At 41.6% G+C, this 16,002-nt stretch overlaps 1 protein-coding gene and 1 non-coding gene across 10 annotated transcripts in view; both read left to right on the top strand.

Annotated features, from left to right (window-relative positions):
• The window catches only part of Tjp1 (tight junction protein 1), a 268,814-nt gene that overhangs the window by 162,205 nt on the left and 90,607 nt on the right, over nucleotides 1-16,002 (top strand). Inside the window, exon 1 of one of the 9 annotated variants that reach the window (XM_045144909.1) lies at nucleotides 12,881-13,129. The exons of the other annotated variants lie outside the window; for them this stretch is intronic. Coding sequence (XP_045000844.1) covers nucleotides 13,103-13,129 — 27 coding nt within the window. The 5' untranslated portion in view covers nucleotides 12,881-13,102. Of the gene's footprint in view, nucleotides 1-12,880; nucleotides 13,130-16,002 lie in introns of those variants that run through there. 9 annotated transcript variants of the gene reach the window in all.
• Nucleotides 4,719-4,825, top strand: LOC123459678. The gene has a single exon (XR_006636436.1). It is a non-coding gene; the product is annotated as a U6 spliceosomal RNA (small nuclear RNA).

Raw genomic sequence — 16,002 nt, 5'->3', positions numbered from 1 at the left:
ATATCCTACGTTAGCACTCTAGATTGAGTGGCAACACGTGAATAAACTTACTGATAATTTCCATAAGTATAGATAATAAACCATGAAAATCCCTCCCACCACCCTCATTTTCCTCCTGCCCAATCCACCCTCCCCTGAATCCCTTCTTCTTTCCAATTAGTTTCTTGTCTGTTATTACTACTGTATCCTGGGTTGATACTAAAATTGTTCGACCCATAACAACAGTGGCAGTAAGAAACAAGTACGTCCTGTTGGGACTGGCTTCCTGATCCACCTCTGACCCACCCCTGTCTTCCCTGGAGGTGAGAGGGAAGGGGGAGCCAGCTGTGGACACACTGATCTACTGCTCCTGCATGGCAGCATGAATCATCACTGGCCGGTTGGCTCCTGTCCCTGCTCACAACCAAGCTTGGTGTCACAGTGCACGCATGTTCCTAAGTAGCCTCAGCGTAGCACCCTAGGCACAAAGACAGGGGTGAGAGAGAGAGACGGGGAATATGAGGTCAAAACAGAAAAACAACCTGGAGAACTTATTAAAGAAATTCAGTTGCTGGCACATCTTAAAAAGATACATAAGTATTTTTTGAGTAGAAGGAAAAGATGAAGTAATAAGTGAGAATGAATGAAAAGTCTGCAGAGTGTTGCTCAAGTTTTCAGCTAATCATGGACACTTTCAAGATTAAGTGGGAAGATACAGATTTGCAATGTTTTAGATGCTAAGCGCCTTTCTTTTGACTTCAACTGGTTCTACATATAGGAACTAACTTCAGATTTTCTGCTATTTTAGGAGCCAGCTCCTAGTGCCTGCGTTCAGGATATCAGAGAAATGAGTTTGGCTTTGTTAGAATGTTTCCAAACAATGCAGAGACAGGAAGCCACACCCTTTCAAAACACACTCTCACACATGTACTTAAACTCAGCTGGATTTTTATGGTTTTAAATTTGCCCAGATTTTTATAAAATTTCATTTTCATGTAGTATGCATGCCCTGTGGAAATATTAATCACGTTTAAAATTAGAGCTTCTCATGGCAGCAAAATATACAGTTTTTATAGTAAATATCTTTTCAAAACTTGTAGACTTACAAAAAACTGCATCCCACACTGGCCTCATAGTGTCAGGACTGAAAAAGGTCTTTAGTTATTAACTATTTATACCACTGTTTGTTGGAGCTATAGCAGATCTTAGCATTTATACAGCCCACTCCTCCTTGCCCCACAGTCCCTCTCAGGGCCCCTCCATTGTACAGCCAAGGAAGCTTTATTCCCAGAAGAAACTTTCTCCAGATAATTTGCATCATGCCCTTTCCGATGACTTCACCATGTGTGTCCACATGTTGTTAACCAGAGAACATTGTCATTATTTTGAAATTAGGTGGGATGATGATGAATCTGACACCTTTTCCTTGGTCGTCATCCACAATGTGTTTCCCTTTCAGAAAGGGAAGGCAGAGCTCTCAGAAGCAGGACGTGTTCCTCTCAAAAAGGAGCCTGGGGGGAACCCTGATTTCTGTGGCACTAATCTTAAATTCAGCCTCAAGTTTTCACGTGTCTGTTGGAAGTTTCACAAGTAATAAATATGCCACCAATGGTTACTTTTGAAGTCCATTCTTTCCCAAATACCCTAATCATCTTTTGAGGTCATTAAACCTATTGAATAATCTTAGTTCCAAATATGTAACCCCCAAAGGCACTTGTGACACTGACTAAAAACTAATTTGCTAATGCAGGATGGTGTAAAATGGCAATTTACTCATAAGATTCTTGTGCTCTAAATAATGTACTTAAAACTATCTGTGTTTGCAAAATAGAAATGAAGAGATTGGGAAAATATTTAGCTATCTTGAATTTTGTCTTTTCCAAATACAGTGTTTTTCTAATGATATGGAATGAGAAGTATTTTTTAATCTTTTTTATTTTTATTTATTTGAAAGAGGCAGAGAGAGAAAGAGAGGAAGAGAGAGAGAGAAAGAGAAAAAATGGGTGTGCCAGAGCCTCCTGAAATTGCAAACGAACTCCAGACATATGCACCATCTTGTGTATCTGGGTTACATGGGTCCTGGGGAATCGGACCTGGGTCCTTTGGCTTTGAAGGCAAGTACATTGACTGCTAAGCCATCTCCCCAGTCCTTATGAGAAGTATTTTAAAGTTACTTGATTCAGCTAAATTGGTCCATTGTATTATGTTCAAGCTTTTCATAGTAAAATTTAAGATTTTCTTCTCATGAAAATACAACAAAACAAGTGCATGCAACTCTCTGCTTCTTCCATATTCACCACAAACATTCTCTAATTAATTTTTTATATTTGGATCAAACATTTACAAGTGAAAACCTGTGGTCAAGAGGAAACTGCTTTGTTCTCTGAGCATGTGGATTGAAGCATCCTCTGTTGGAATGTGCTCCCCCCACCCTATGATTCCACGTGTCGTAGGATGGCCCAGCATGTCCCTTACATGAGGGAAGGTCAACTAGACTGGGGATGTGACTTCCATGCAGTGGATACTGGGATGCAGAATGATTTTTCAGGAGAAAGGCTGAGTCAGTACCAACAACCACAAAGACCAGTGAGATCTGGCTATAGAAGAACAGAGCTAGAGGCCAACCATTTGGTCCACCAAGGGAAATGTTGTCAGTTCTTCTCATCTGTGATACCCTGCCTCTGTCCATGAGTGGAGTAACTCTGGCACTTGGTTGGAAAGAACTTTATATACATGAAAAGCAATAACTGCCTTTAAAGCAGTTATTTTTTATTATTTTATTATTTTTATTTTTAATTTTTTTGTTTATTTATTTGAGAGCGATAGACAGAGAGAGAAGGGGGGGGGGAGAGACAGAGAGAGAGAATGGGCGCGCCAGGGCTTGCAGCCACTGCAAATGAACTCCAGACTCGTGTGCCCCCTTGTGCATCTGGCTAACGTGGGTCCTGGGGAATTGAGCCTCGAACTGGGGTCCTTAGACTTCACAGGCAAGCGCTTAACCACTAAGCCATCTCTCCAGCCCTAATTTCTTTTTTTTTTTTCCCTGAGGAAGAGTCTTGCTGTAGCCCACGCTAACCTGGAATTCACTATGTAGTCTTATGGTGGCCTTGAATTCTCAGCGTTCCTCCTACCTTTACCTTCCCAAGTGCTGGGATTAAAGGCATGTGCCACCACACCCAGCTAGAGCAGATTTTTTTTTAATATGCTATTTTCTTTCTTTCTTTCTTTTTTTTTTCTTCAAGGTAGGGTCTCACTCTAGCCCAGGCTCATCTGGAATTCACTATGTAGTCTCAGGGTGGCCTCAAACTCACAGCAGTCCTCCTACCTCTGCCTCCCCAGTGCTGGGATTTCTAATGACATAGCATTCCCATTCAGACATCTTTATTTGGTACATGCCACATACCCCAGAGTGCTAATCTCTTGTATACATATTTATGTGTGTTTGTCTATATAAAACTTCTATATGTTTAGCCTTATGTATCAGTTAGTAATTACTGTGTAACAAAGTACCCCCATGCTTACTTAGCATCTTAAATAAATGGTCTTGATTCTGTGATCTGGCAAGTTGGGCTCAGAGCAAATGAGTCATTCTTTCTTAGCCTTGCCTGGGCTCAATCATGCAGCTGCTGACAGTATGTGGCTTGGCTGGGGCAATATGGTCTAGAATTCCCTCACTCATATATCAAGAGCTTGACAGATTATTTGCCAGGGAATTGTTTTTCCTTTCCACAAGATCACTTCAGCAGTCTGAAGTTCTGTTGTAGATTCTGGGTTCTCAGCAGTGCAGGCAATGAAGCCACTGTGCTGAAGTGATGTTCAACCTCTCCTATCGTGTTGACCCTGTCACCAAAGCATTTCACACCACTGCCCAGCTAAAAGGGATAAGAGAAAATATAACATCTGGGAAGAGCTTAAATGACTTCATAGATAAGCACCGAAACCACCGAGCCATCTCTTCAGCCCTTTGGTTACTTTTTTGTTTTGTTTTCTTGGTTATTTTTCATGATTACAAAAGTTAAATGGGGGCTGGAAAGATGGCTTAGCAGTTAAGTGCTTGCCTGTGAAGCCTAAGGACCCTGGTTCAAGGCTCCATTCCCCAGGACCCTCGTTAGCCAGATGCACAAGGGGGTGCACACATCTGGAGTTCGTTCACAGTATCTGGAGGCTCTGGCGAGCCCATTCTCTCTCTCTCTCTCTCTCTCTCTCTTGCTTCTTTCTCTCATTGTCTGTCTCTCTCAAATAAATAAAAATGAAGAAAAAGTTTTTAGAAAAAAAGTTAAAAGGGAGTGAAGGAGAGGGCTCAGTGGGTAAAATGGTTTCTAGGCAAGCATGAAGAAATGACTTTGGATCCCAGGCACTCACATTACACTCTGGGCTTGTTGTTCTGCGTTTGATATCCCAGCGCTGGGGAGGCAGAGAGAAGAGGATCCCAGAAATTCCTAGCTGGCAAATCAGTGAACTCTGGGCTCAGGGATAGATCTTTCTATCAAACAATAAGTTGGAAAGCAGTTGAGGAAGACATTCAACATACACTTCTGGCTTCTACATGCATGCACACACATGCATGCACATCTGCAAACGTGCAACACACATGTACATGCATGCACATGTAAATCACACACATGTACATGCAAAAAAATAAATTGGGGCTGGAGAGATGGCTTAGCGGTTTAAGTGAAAAATAAATGAAATTCAGAATAATAAATGATGACTGTCATTTGCTGAAAAAACACAAATCAGTGCTTGCTTCAACAGCCCATATACTAAAATTAGAATGAGACAGAGAATGTTAGCATGGCCCCTGCACAAGGATGACATGCAAATTTGTGAAACATTCCATATATTTTTAAAAAGACAAAAGACAAAAAATAGAAAGAAAAAAACACACAAATCATATACTTCTATTTTGTTCTCCCTCTATACACATGTGCAGGTGTATACACATATGTACATTAAAACAAGGAAAGCAATCTAGACATAAATTTATAGTTAGGTTCAAATGATAATATTCTTGGGTAATAGAGATAGAAGTTCCCTGGATTTAAAAAACACTGGGCTGGAGAAATTTCTTAGTGGTTAAGGCACTTGCCTGTAAAGCCAAAGGACCTAGATTCAATTCCCCAGGACTCACATAAGCCAGATGCACAAGGTGGCACATGTATCTGGAATTCATTTGCAGTTGTTGGAGACCGTGGTGTGCCCATTCTCTCTTTCAGTCTCTCTCAAAATAAATAAATAAATAAAAATTTTAAAAAATTATTACTTATAAAATTGAGGAAGAGGGTAAATTCCAAAAGACTCGGGCTTGCATTAACAACAGAGAGAAGCAGAGCTGGTGGGCAGCTCTGGAGAAGCTTGCTACAAACTGAATGATATCTACAGAAAGAGATGTACTCAGCATTGCCCAGATAATTTGGGGCCTGATATAAGATGAAAATCAGGGCTGTTCAGTAAGTCAGAAAGGGCTGGAGGGATGGTTCAATAGGTAAGAGTCCTTGCCAGGGAGGCATGAGGGTCTGAGACCCTCAATTCCCCAGGACTCAAATAAGCAGCTGGTCATGCCCAGACATGCCTGTAGCCTTGGTCTTATGGGGAGTGGAGACCCAAGAATTGCTGGGGCTCATGAGCATGGCAACTCTGTGTCAGAGAGAGACTCAGCCACAAGCAAATATGCAGATGGGATGAGCAGTTGTGGGGGAATACCCAAAGTTCTTCTCTGGCCTTCACATGTACATACACAGGGTGTTCCTATGTGCACACACACACAGGCTTACAGCACACACAGCACAACACATGCACACACACACAAAAAAAATAAAATTAAAAATGTTTAAGTCAGAAAAGGGCCATTAAAGCCATTAATTACAACCTAAAGCATTTTCTTCAACAACTGCCATCATGCCTTGTCATGTTTTTTATTTGCTATTTAATGCCATTCTATATAAAGAATAATTAAATATGAAAATTGTTTTTACTGTTTATATTGTGCAACTCCAGTTTTGAGTGCAAATCTTAAGAGCATTTAACTCATATGAGACATCATGAAATTATACAATTCAAACTTTGTGGCTTGTCCCTGGAGGATGATTCAAGCTGTCTAAAAGAGACAAGAATAAGCCAATTTAAGAAGGGTGGAAGGAAAGGTAGAGGGCCCCATCCTCTTGTGCAAAGCTGGCCTGGGGAGTAGTCCTGGCCTGGCTGGCAGAAGCAGAATGACAGAAGCACTAGCCCCCCCAGCCCTGGTGCTGGGCCTGCTCACTTGCCAATGTCCCTTCTCAAAAGTCTAAACTGCACTGAGAGAGTTGGAGGAAGGTGGTCACAAGGCAGCTGCTCCAACTTATAGGAACCACCAATGATCTTTAAACCCCTAATACTAGATAGCTTGCTTCCTGCATCTCAGCTGGGCTACAAGTTCACCCCCACCCCAAAGGAACTTATCCACCAGACAGGAAGTAGTGCTGCCTAGCACTGGCCCATGTGCTGTCAAAGATACCATCGGTACACATACTGGCCTAGCTTCTAACTTAAGTTCTTGTCAGGGACATCAGTGGAGCACAGTGTGGGAAACAGCATTGACTTCCTGTGGTGGTAGCAGACAACCCAAATGCCTCCCAGGAGGTGAATGGTGGCAGGACTGTGAGACAGGAGTGGCCCAAAGTGCATGTTCCCCTCTCCCAGACCTTCATTTCTTTTTTCTTTTTCTTTTCTTTTTTTTTTTTTTTCAAAGTAGAATCTCATTCTAGCCCAGGCTGACCTGGAATTCACTGTGTAGTTAGTCTTAGGGTGGCCTTGAACTCATGGTGATCCTCCTACCTCTGCCTCCTGAGTGCTGGGATTAAAGGTGCACACCATCATACCCAGCTGAGACCTTCATTTCTGAAGTACAGATCCAAAATGAAATTGTTAGGATTCAAGAGATCAGCTTCAGACTATGGAAACCTCAGTGCAGGGCCCTTCTGCACAGGGATCTTTCCTGTGCACTTGCATTGGTGAACACATTTCATGGCAGCCAGGTGTGAATAGGAATGTTGTTGTTGTTTCTTTAATTTTTATATATTTTATTTATTTATTTATTATAGAGTGTGTGTTTGCATGTTTGTGTGAAAGACAGAGAGAGAGAGAGGAAGAGAGACAGAGAATGAGTGCCTGTAGCCACTGCAAACTTCAAACATATGCACCGTGCATTTGTATATCTGGCTTACATGGGTACTAGGGAATCAAGCTTGGGTCCTTAGGCTTTGTAGTCAAATAATTTTAACCATTAAGCCATCTCTCTAGCCCAGGAATTTTGCTTTTGGGTTTAAGATGGGAGACACCAGTGGAGCCTTGAATTGTTAAGAAGTAGAATTCTATGGCTACTGAGAGGATGGAGGTGAAGCAGAGAGAGGACAGAGCTGAGGAGCTGAATCCTGAGGTGGGGGTCTTAGTCCAGGGGAGGAAAGTGGATACTCAGGGATGTTTCTCAGTATTTTAACAGGAAGGGAGGAGTCTCCACTCTTTAAAAAATTTTTTATTTTATTTTATTTATTTATTTGAGAGCAAGAGAGAGAGAGAGAGAGAATGGGCGCGCCAGGGCCTCTAGCCACTGAAAACGAACTCCAGACACATGCGCCCCCTTCTCCACTCTTTAATCTCTATTTCCCCCATGGAGAGATACTGTGCTTGGGCTGTGTGGAGGTCTTTGAGGAATCATTAGGAGAATGTAGAAGGGGAAAATAGTTGTGAAGAAGAGAAGACACAACACTGCTCAGAGATGAGCCAGGTACTCTACAGGTTCCATACTCACAGGGTTTTGTAGCTCCTGTGGTGCCTGTTTGGGTAATATGCAGGAACCCAAACAGATGCAGCATGGTAGCCCCAAAGGACTCTTTATTTATTTATTTTTTTGGTGAAAAGGTCTTGCTATTTAACTGTGACTGGAAGAACTGTTCTTTACTCTGAAATGAATGAAAAGTCTTGATTTTATTCTTTATATGTCCTGTTTTTTTTTTTTTTTTAAAGACAGAAGTGAAGGTAATAGAGGGTAGTTAGGAGGGTAGATATGAATCACACATGATATATGGATATATGCATTATGGAAACATCATTCAAACCCATTAATGTCTACAATTAAGGTGAATTAATACATAATAAAAAATAAATTTGATAACCATCTTTTTTATCCCTTTATTACACCAAAATGTACACAATATACATTTTGCCACTTTTTAATAATCCTTAAGTACACAATTTGTAATGTTTACTTTGAAATAAGATTGGAAATTGATAGTCCTATAGTATATTCCTAAACTCTTTTTTGAAATTTTACTGATTTATAACATTTGGAAACCTTGAGTAGTAGTAAGTTTCTACCTGATTTTACATTGTTACATGACTTCTGGCAAATGAATACAATGAAGCAATTTATAGAATAATGATATGGTATAGGAGAAAGATAGAATTATTGATGTTTTATTGTTAAATGCTCTGGTAAAGTTCTTCTGTTTTAGTGTTTTTGTACATATTGTCTTCTATGAGTTTATCAAGATTGTCTCATGCTCCACTGTGGTCCTCAAATACTTCCTTTGTGCATTTCATGTATAATTTCATAGCTCCTACTAACTGACATAAATATGCTTTTCTAAGGATCTTCTTTACAATGGAAGCATAAAATAAATATCTACAATGTAGTTGTGTATATAGTTGCTCATTAAATCTAAGGTTATTTCTAATAAATGATTCTAAGATTGTAAAGATTTTACATGCATTGTGCTTTCATTCTGAGCCACAGACACCAAAAATCCCACAGGAAGTTGTCTTTGTATGTGTTGCGGTTTTTTAGTTTCCTGTTCTGTTGCAACAGATGATTAGAAAGAAATCTGTACATAGAAGGAAATTCTTCATTGAAATTTATTGTGACCTTGAATTGGAATATTTTCATTTACTTGTATTTCTTTCCACCATAGGAATTAAAGCCACACTCACTTATAATCATTAATGTTATAGTATAATTTGAAAGATGTTTTGGTGTTCAATGGATAATTTTTGTTTGTTGATTTTTTGAGGTAGGGTCTTGCTCTAGCCCAGGTTCACCTGGAATTCACTATGTAGTCTCAGGGTGGTCTGAACAACACATTGATCCTCCTACCTCTGCCTCCTGAGTGCTGAGATTAAAAGTGTCTGCTACCACTCTTGGCTGGAAAACTCTTAATTGTTAAAGTGAAGAGTAATTCTCAGATTATACTCTATGCTTTCTGCTCCCTATCAAAGCTTCTCACCCAAAATAGAAATGAAGACATATAGTTTTAATCCTTGATAGTAATGATTTGTTTAAAAAATTATGTATCTTGGTAGCTAACAAAGTAATAAGTTTCACTGTGACATTTTCATCTTTGTTTTTATAATGATATACCCAAGCATAGTTTCATATAGTTATATAGTTTAACAAGTAGTTCAATTTACAGAGTTTGATCTAGCTGTTCAAAAGAACATTGGAACATTTAAAAATATTTTATTTTTATTTGTTTATTTGTTTGAGAGAGAGAGAGGGAGAGAGAGAGAGAATGGATGTGCCAGGGCCTCCAGCTGCTGCAAACAAACTCCAGACGCATGTATCACTTTGTGCATCTGGCTTTATGTAGGTACTGGGGAGTTGAACCCAGATCATTAGGCTTTTTTTTTTTTTTAACCACTGAGCCATCTATCCAACCCTAACTAAAGTTCTTTTTAAACTTAAGTTAAATTTATTTTTAGTTGGTACATAGAAATTCAAATCATACATATCTGTGGGTGTCATATGATATTTAATACATTGTTTAATGTTAAACTGCATTAAACTATATGTGTGTGAATATATATTATCTCCTCAAACATTTATCATTTATTTGGGAAGAAAACATTCAGAATCCTTTTTTCAAGCTTTTTGAAATATAATATACATTATTGCTAAGCCTCCATGGGAACATCTTAAAGTCATTACATTATTGGTTATTGTTTTTGTTTTTTTAAGGTAGGGTCTCACTCTAGCCCAAGATGACCTGGAATTCACTATGGAGTCTCAGGGTGGCCTCGAACTCACGGCAATCCTCCTACCTCTGCCTCCCGAGGGCTGGGATTAAAGGCGTGTGCCACCACTCCCGGCAGAAGTCATTACATTATTATTATTTTTAATATATTTATTATTATTATTATTTTGGTTTGTCAAGGTAGGGTCTGACTCTAGCCCAGGCTATCCTGGAATTTAGTCTGTAGTCTCAGAGTGGCCTCAAACTCATAGATATACTTCTACCTCTGCCTCCTGAGTGCTGGGATTAAAGGTGTGTGCCACCACACTTGGCTAGCAATCACATTATTAATGGAACTATTTTATTGATATAATTTTAAAGCAAAGTATTCTCAAGGTGAAATTTTTTTCACTTGACCTCAGTTTTTAAAAACCATGGCAAAAGTAAAACTGACCAGAAATATTAGAGCTGAGACAGATTGCTGTAATCTAACATTGAAGTTGGGAGGCTTGATTAAAAAAAAAAAGAAGAAAGAAAAAGAAAGAGAAAAGAGTGACAAATGCAGAGTCAGTGCATTTGCAAATGCTGCCTCTGAAACTGGGTGTTACAAAGACACCCTGCGTGTGTCCAGGCAGATTTGCTTATTATATATCTTATTAAATGGCAAAACTAATGTGGATGGTCTTCAACAGTACTTTTTTTAAAAACTTTTTTTGTTTTAATTTATTTTTTATTGACAATTGCCGTAATTATAGACAATAACCCATGGTAATTCCCTCCCTCCCCCCACTTGACCCTTTGAAATTCTATTCTCCATCATATCCCCTCCCCCTCTCATCAGTCTCTATTTTATTTTTGATGTCATGATCATTTCCTCCTATTATAATAGTCTTGTGTAGGTAAACATTACTTAAAAAAAAAAAATAACAACCTATCAGGGCCAGCCATGGCTGCACTTGCCTTAAATCACAAAATTTGGGAGGCAGAGGTAGAAGGATTGCTATAAATTCGAGGCCACCCTGAGACTACATAGTGAATTCAAGGTCAGACTGAGCTAGAGTGAGACCCTACCTCAAAAAACCAAAATCAACCAACCAAACAAACAAAAAACAACCTATCAAAGTCCCCCCCCCCCACCTCCCAGGTAGGGTCTTGCTGTAGCCCAGGTTGCCTGGAGTTCACTTTGTAGTTTCATGTTGGCCTGGAAGTCATGGCACTCCTTCTTCCTCTGCCTCCCAAGTGCTGGGATTAAAGGCATATGCCACCACACCTAGTTTATCAAAGTTGTTTTTTTTTTTTTTTTTTTTTAATGGTGTTTGCTCATAGGTAAATTTAAATCATCATTCTTAATAAAGTGATATTTTACTCATAAGACCATTATACACAACACGATTTTAAACCAAAATGACTTCAAAGTATTTTGTAGCTGGTGGTGGTATTTTGTTTTTGTTTTTAGGCAGTTTCACTGTAGCCTAGGCCAACCTGCAACGCAGAGTGATCTGCTTACATCAGCCGCCAGAGAGCTGGAATTATAGGTGTGAGCACCACGCCCAACTGACTTCAACTATTTCTGTGAAGAAGAAAAAAAATAAAGAAGAGGATGTGATTTGCAGAATGCTCATTTGTTGTTCAGTTGGCTTAGAGTTGCAAAATATATGATGCTTTGAAAGCTTAATTCACATGTTGTTATGATGTATGGACATTTCTTGGTTAGAATCGTTTGACTTTGTGGCACAGATGAATTCAACCCATTGTTTAAAACCTGGTGTTTATGCTTTTTTTCTGTTTCTGTTGTGCCTTTTTTAAAAAATCGCTATATTAGGTACTTTAAGGATGTTACTAAGATGTCATTTAATGCTACTGGTAGGAATGGTTTCCTATATATTCCTAGATGTGCAGCAAGGCAGTTGCTATGGGAGGTGTGTGCAGTTGCACCTTGCATCCCTTTCTGTCTAGCTTGAGGTGGTGGGGCAGGGTATAGATACATGTACAAGGCAGCCTGATGTCTTCATGTGTCAAGAATTTCAGCACTCTTCACAGCCAAAGATACACTATTAAGATCCTTGTCTAGAGGGGCGGGAGGGAGGGACTGGGATCTATCTCAGAGCCCAATGTGGGGTGGACCAAGATGTAACAGGGTTTCAGCGCTTCTCAGACTGGTTGGCCCCAGGAGCGCCCAGAATCTGTGACCAATTGGTTTGTCGCGAGGGAGGGCAATGTCCTAGAGCTATAGAGCTTCCTTGATATGCTATCCACAAAAAGAACATTCTTCCTTCAGTAGGATAACTGCCCAGGCACGAGGTGACAGTTGTGACCATTGTTATTTGCCCAGTTAAGGAAAGGACAGTCCGGTTTGGCCAGGCCCGCCTTTCCTTGTCACTCCTGCGTGGGACTGCTCTGGCACGGTTGGTTGCTCGGCAAGTACAGAAGTCTCTGTGGGGAATCGGAAAGCTTTGGTACCCAGGACTTGGGGGTCTTCGGGGGGTGACTTCTGCCGGATCTTCGGTTCAAAGCAAACAGGAAGGCTCGCACAGCAGCGGAAACCGCCTTGCAAGTTACTTGGATAACTGAGCCTTTTCCTTCCGCGCTGGGACCGGACCCCGGCCTCGGCCCCGGCCCCGCCCCCACGCAGGCCCCGCCCCCGCCCGGCCGGGCATGCTCAGTGGGCCGGGCTGGCAGGTTTGCGTGGCTGCCCGGAGTTGCCGGCGACGGCTCAGTTCGCCGACGCCGCGTCCCTGTCGGCCGTGCGTTCCGGGGAAGTTACGTGCGGGAGCCGGCTCGTGCGGAGACGTCCGGGGGATCGTGGGGCGGGCCGGGGGGCCTGGGTGCTGGCGAGGAGCGAGCCCGACGTGGCCGGGCCGCGGGAGCCGCGGGAGGCCGAGCGAGCGGCCGCTCTTTGGAGGGAGGCGCCGGCCGGGCGCGCCCCGCGGAGAAGACCCGGGCGGGGCGGGCGCTTCCCGGACTTTTGTCCGAGTTGAATTCCCCTCCCTGTGGGTCGGGCCTTTCCGGCTGCCTCCGCCCCTGCCCCGCTCGTTCCCGGGAGATGTTTATTTGGACTGTGGCGTGAGGAGCGGGCGGGCCGGCGAGCGGCGCGGAGTTTCGGGTCCGAGGAGCCTCGCGCGGCGCTGGAGAGAGACAAGATGTCCGCCAGAGCCGCGGCCGCCAAGGTGAGCGCCTCCGCGGCCGCCCAGGGCTGAGCCGGGCCGGGCCGAGGCGAGCGCGGCCGGCGCCCCGCCCTCCCCCGTCGGCGGCTGCCGGGGGCCCTCGGGGGCGGCGGCGGGGTGTGAGCGGGCTGCGGGGGCCTGCGCGGCGCTCGGAGCCCCCGGAGCGGCGGCGGGAGGAGGGGGCTGTGGGCGCACCCCACGGCTGTCGCGGGCAGGTGCACGGCTGCCGGCGTCCGTGCCTGGCTCCGGCTCCGGCTCCGGCTCCGGCGGGCGGGGACGTGCAACAGGTCTCGCGCCGGGAAACTCGCCGCGGGCTGAAGGTTCCGCGGTACCTGGAGCTACCCGGTGGATACCCCGAGCTCGGGGCTGGGGTGTCATCTCCCCGCAGGCTGGTCACTTGCTGTCTTGTCTGTGGAGGAGTGCTGGTGCTGGTGCAGGCAGTGCTTGTCCCCGGCGAAACTGTGCAGTTTCGATCTGATGTCACCCGCTGCGGTATGCGCAGGGCAGCGATAAAGCGTTAGACAAAAAACACTCAGCTTGTGTATGGTAGGTAGGATTTGTTTTTATGTCATTTATGTGACATGACTTTGGAAAATGGAAAGTTCTTAGCACTTTAAACTTTTTAAAATAGTACAAAGTGCCCACCCAGGAGGACAATAAGATGGATTCACACGAAGACCCGGGAATTCTGCGCATAACTTTTTATTCTTTTCCCCCAAAATGCTTTAAAGTGTTATTTTTTTAGATCCCTGAAGTGTAACTTGTGTATTAATTAAAATGCTAAAATTCTTAAAAGCGAGTTAGAAAACTCCCTTCCGTGTATTTTAATTTTTCTTATTAATAAGTAGTGCTTGTTCTTTCTCTTAAACAATAGCAAAAATTCAAAGTGATGAGTACAGAAATCTTTTTAAAAAGTCACTTCAAACACAATTGAGGTACTTAAAACAGGTGGTGATTTTATGTTTTTTATTATTATTTATTCATGACCTCTGGAGGCAGGTATACTGTGCCTTGAAGTTTCTGAACTCATAACAGGACCTTTTGTATTCTGGCTGGCAGAACTTAGCGGTTACATTTCGTAGTGAACAGATTGTTTGAAGGAATGTAGTATTCTTCCTTTATAAACAATTTCACTTGTACCTTTTTGACCCTACTTTGATAAGGTATAATCTAAAGGTAAAACTTGAACCAAAAACTAGAATAAAAGGCAAAAAATTGCTTACGTTATTTACCTTTTGCTATTTTATAAAATAAGTTTATGTTATTTACCTTTCTGGGGCTTCCTTTCCTGGGAGGAAAGGCTTTGTTTTCATATTCCACAGAATGTCACTCATTCCTGAAGAGTGCTTGGTATTCAAGACAACAAACTCTCAAAGGGTTATTTCAGTAAGAGAAATGTTTTCGATTGATTGCTATAGTAAGTGATTGAGAAGTACTTTTACACATAAATTATGGTATTGAGATTTCATGGCATATTACTGTCACTTGTTTACATTGTAGGGTTATTTGCATACTTTATTTATGAGTGAGATGAGAATTGAAAGCTTATTTTCTTGGATGCTGTATTAAAGGGCCGCCTTGAAACCTTAGAGCAAGTCCAATCACAAATAAGCAGGTAAATGGAGCTATAATTAATCCCTTGCTGTTTCCCTCAGATCACATTTAAATTTTAAAAAAATGTTCATTCATAAGAGAAAGAGAGAGGAGAGAGAAAGAATGTGTACATGTGTGCACATACCAGTGTGCCAGGGTTCCCTGCCACTGCAAACAAACCAGACACTTGCACCACTTTTGGAGTCTATCTTTATGTGGCTGGCTGGGGAATTGAACCTAGGCTGTCAGTCTTTGCTAGCAAGCGCCTTTAACTGCTGAGCCATCTCCTCATGCCCCACGTGTAATCTATTAAGGGACCCAAACATACTTATTAAGAGCCCAACACTTTCAGTGTGTTCATAGAATGATTTTGATTCTCTTACCCTAAGTTAAAAAATGCACTTAATTTTGTAGCTTTCACTTTTTTAGCACAATAGTTGTAGAATTGTTGTCTAAGCCAATAGTTACGATTCTGTGTTTTTTTTGTAATGGTTGAATAGTTTATACGTGCTGCACTTTATATCATCATTGCCTTATTGGAAATATATTTTAACTTGTCTCTAGGATTTTGTTATTTGAATGAGTATAACTTATTTATTTATTTGCATTCTACATATACATAACTAATGTATGGCCAAGTCTTAGAAATGAAATTGATATGTCAAAGGGTGTATGCATTTGAAATTATGGTAGATACCAAAGAACTATACAACAATAAGTATAAGAAACATAAGTGATCTGCTTGAAGTTTAAAGGAGGACATAAAATCTTAGTCAGTTATGTAAAACTTTCTGGATAAAGAGAAGTCTGTAGGTTGTAGAATTGTCCAGTATTCACAAGTTGATGTTTAAATGTAGTACAGTTCCACATAGAATTCCATGGTAGTACTATAGAAAACTTGACCTCTTGATAAGTTTATCTTATCAAATAAATGAGTGGGAGTCACAAAATTTTGGAAAAAGAAAGCTCTTTCAGAAAACCGAATTTGTTATAAATTCAAAGTAATGTAAAGTAAATGTAGTGCATAGTTCAGGAGTATACTGGAATCTCAAAGCACAGAAGCATGTGTATTTATGTGCTTTTGGTGATTATGATCCACAGCATTTGTGGAGTAAGGTCTCACTTTTTGGATGCAGACAATGGAAATAGAGATAAAGTAACTTGCCCAGACTCAAACTTAACCAAGTAAGAGGGAAAGGGATTTTTATATACTAAACTAAGTTAGATTATTGGGAAAAGCATGTATACAGTGGAAGAACTGCTGGTTGTCCACGTTTCAGAAT

Source organism: Jaculus jaculus, chromosome 3 (assembly GCF_020740685.1).
Source record: "Jaculus jaculus isolate mJacJac1 chromosome 3, mJacJac1.mat.Y.cur, whole genome shotgun sequence".
Classification (NCBI taxonomy): domain Eukaryota; kingdom Metazoa; phylum Chordata; class Mammalia; order Rodentia; family Dipodidae; genus Jaculus; species Jaculus jaculus.
This window is presented reverse-complemented; position numbering and strand designations above follow the sequence as displayed.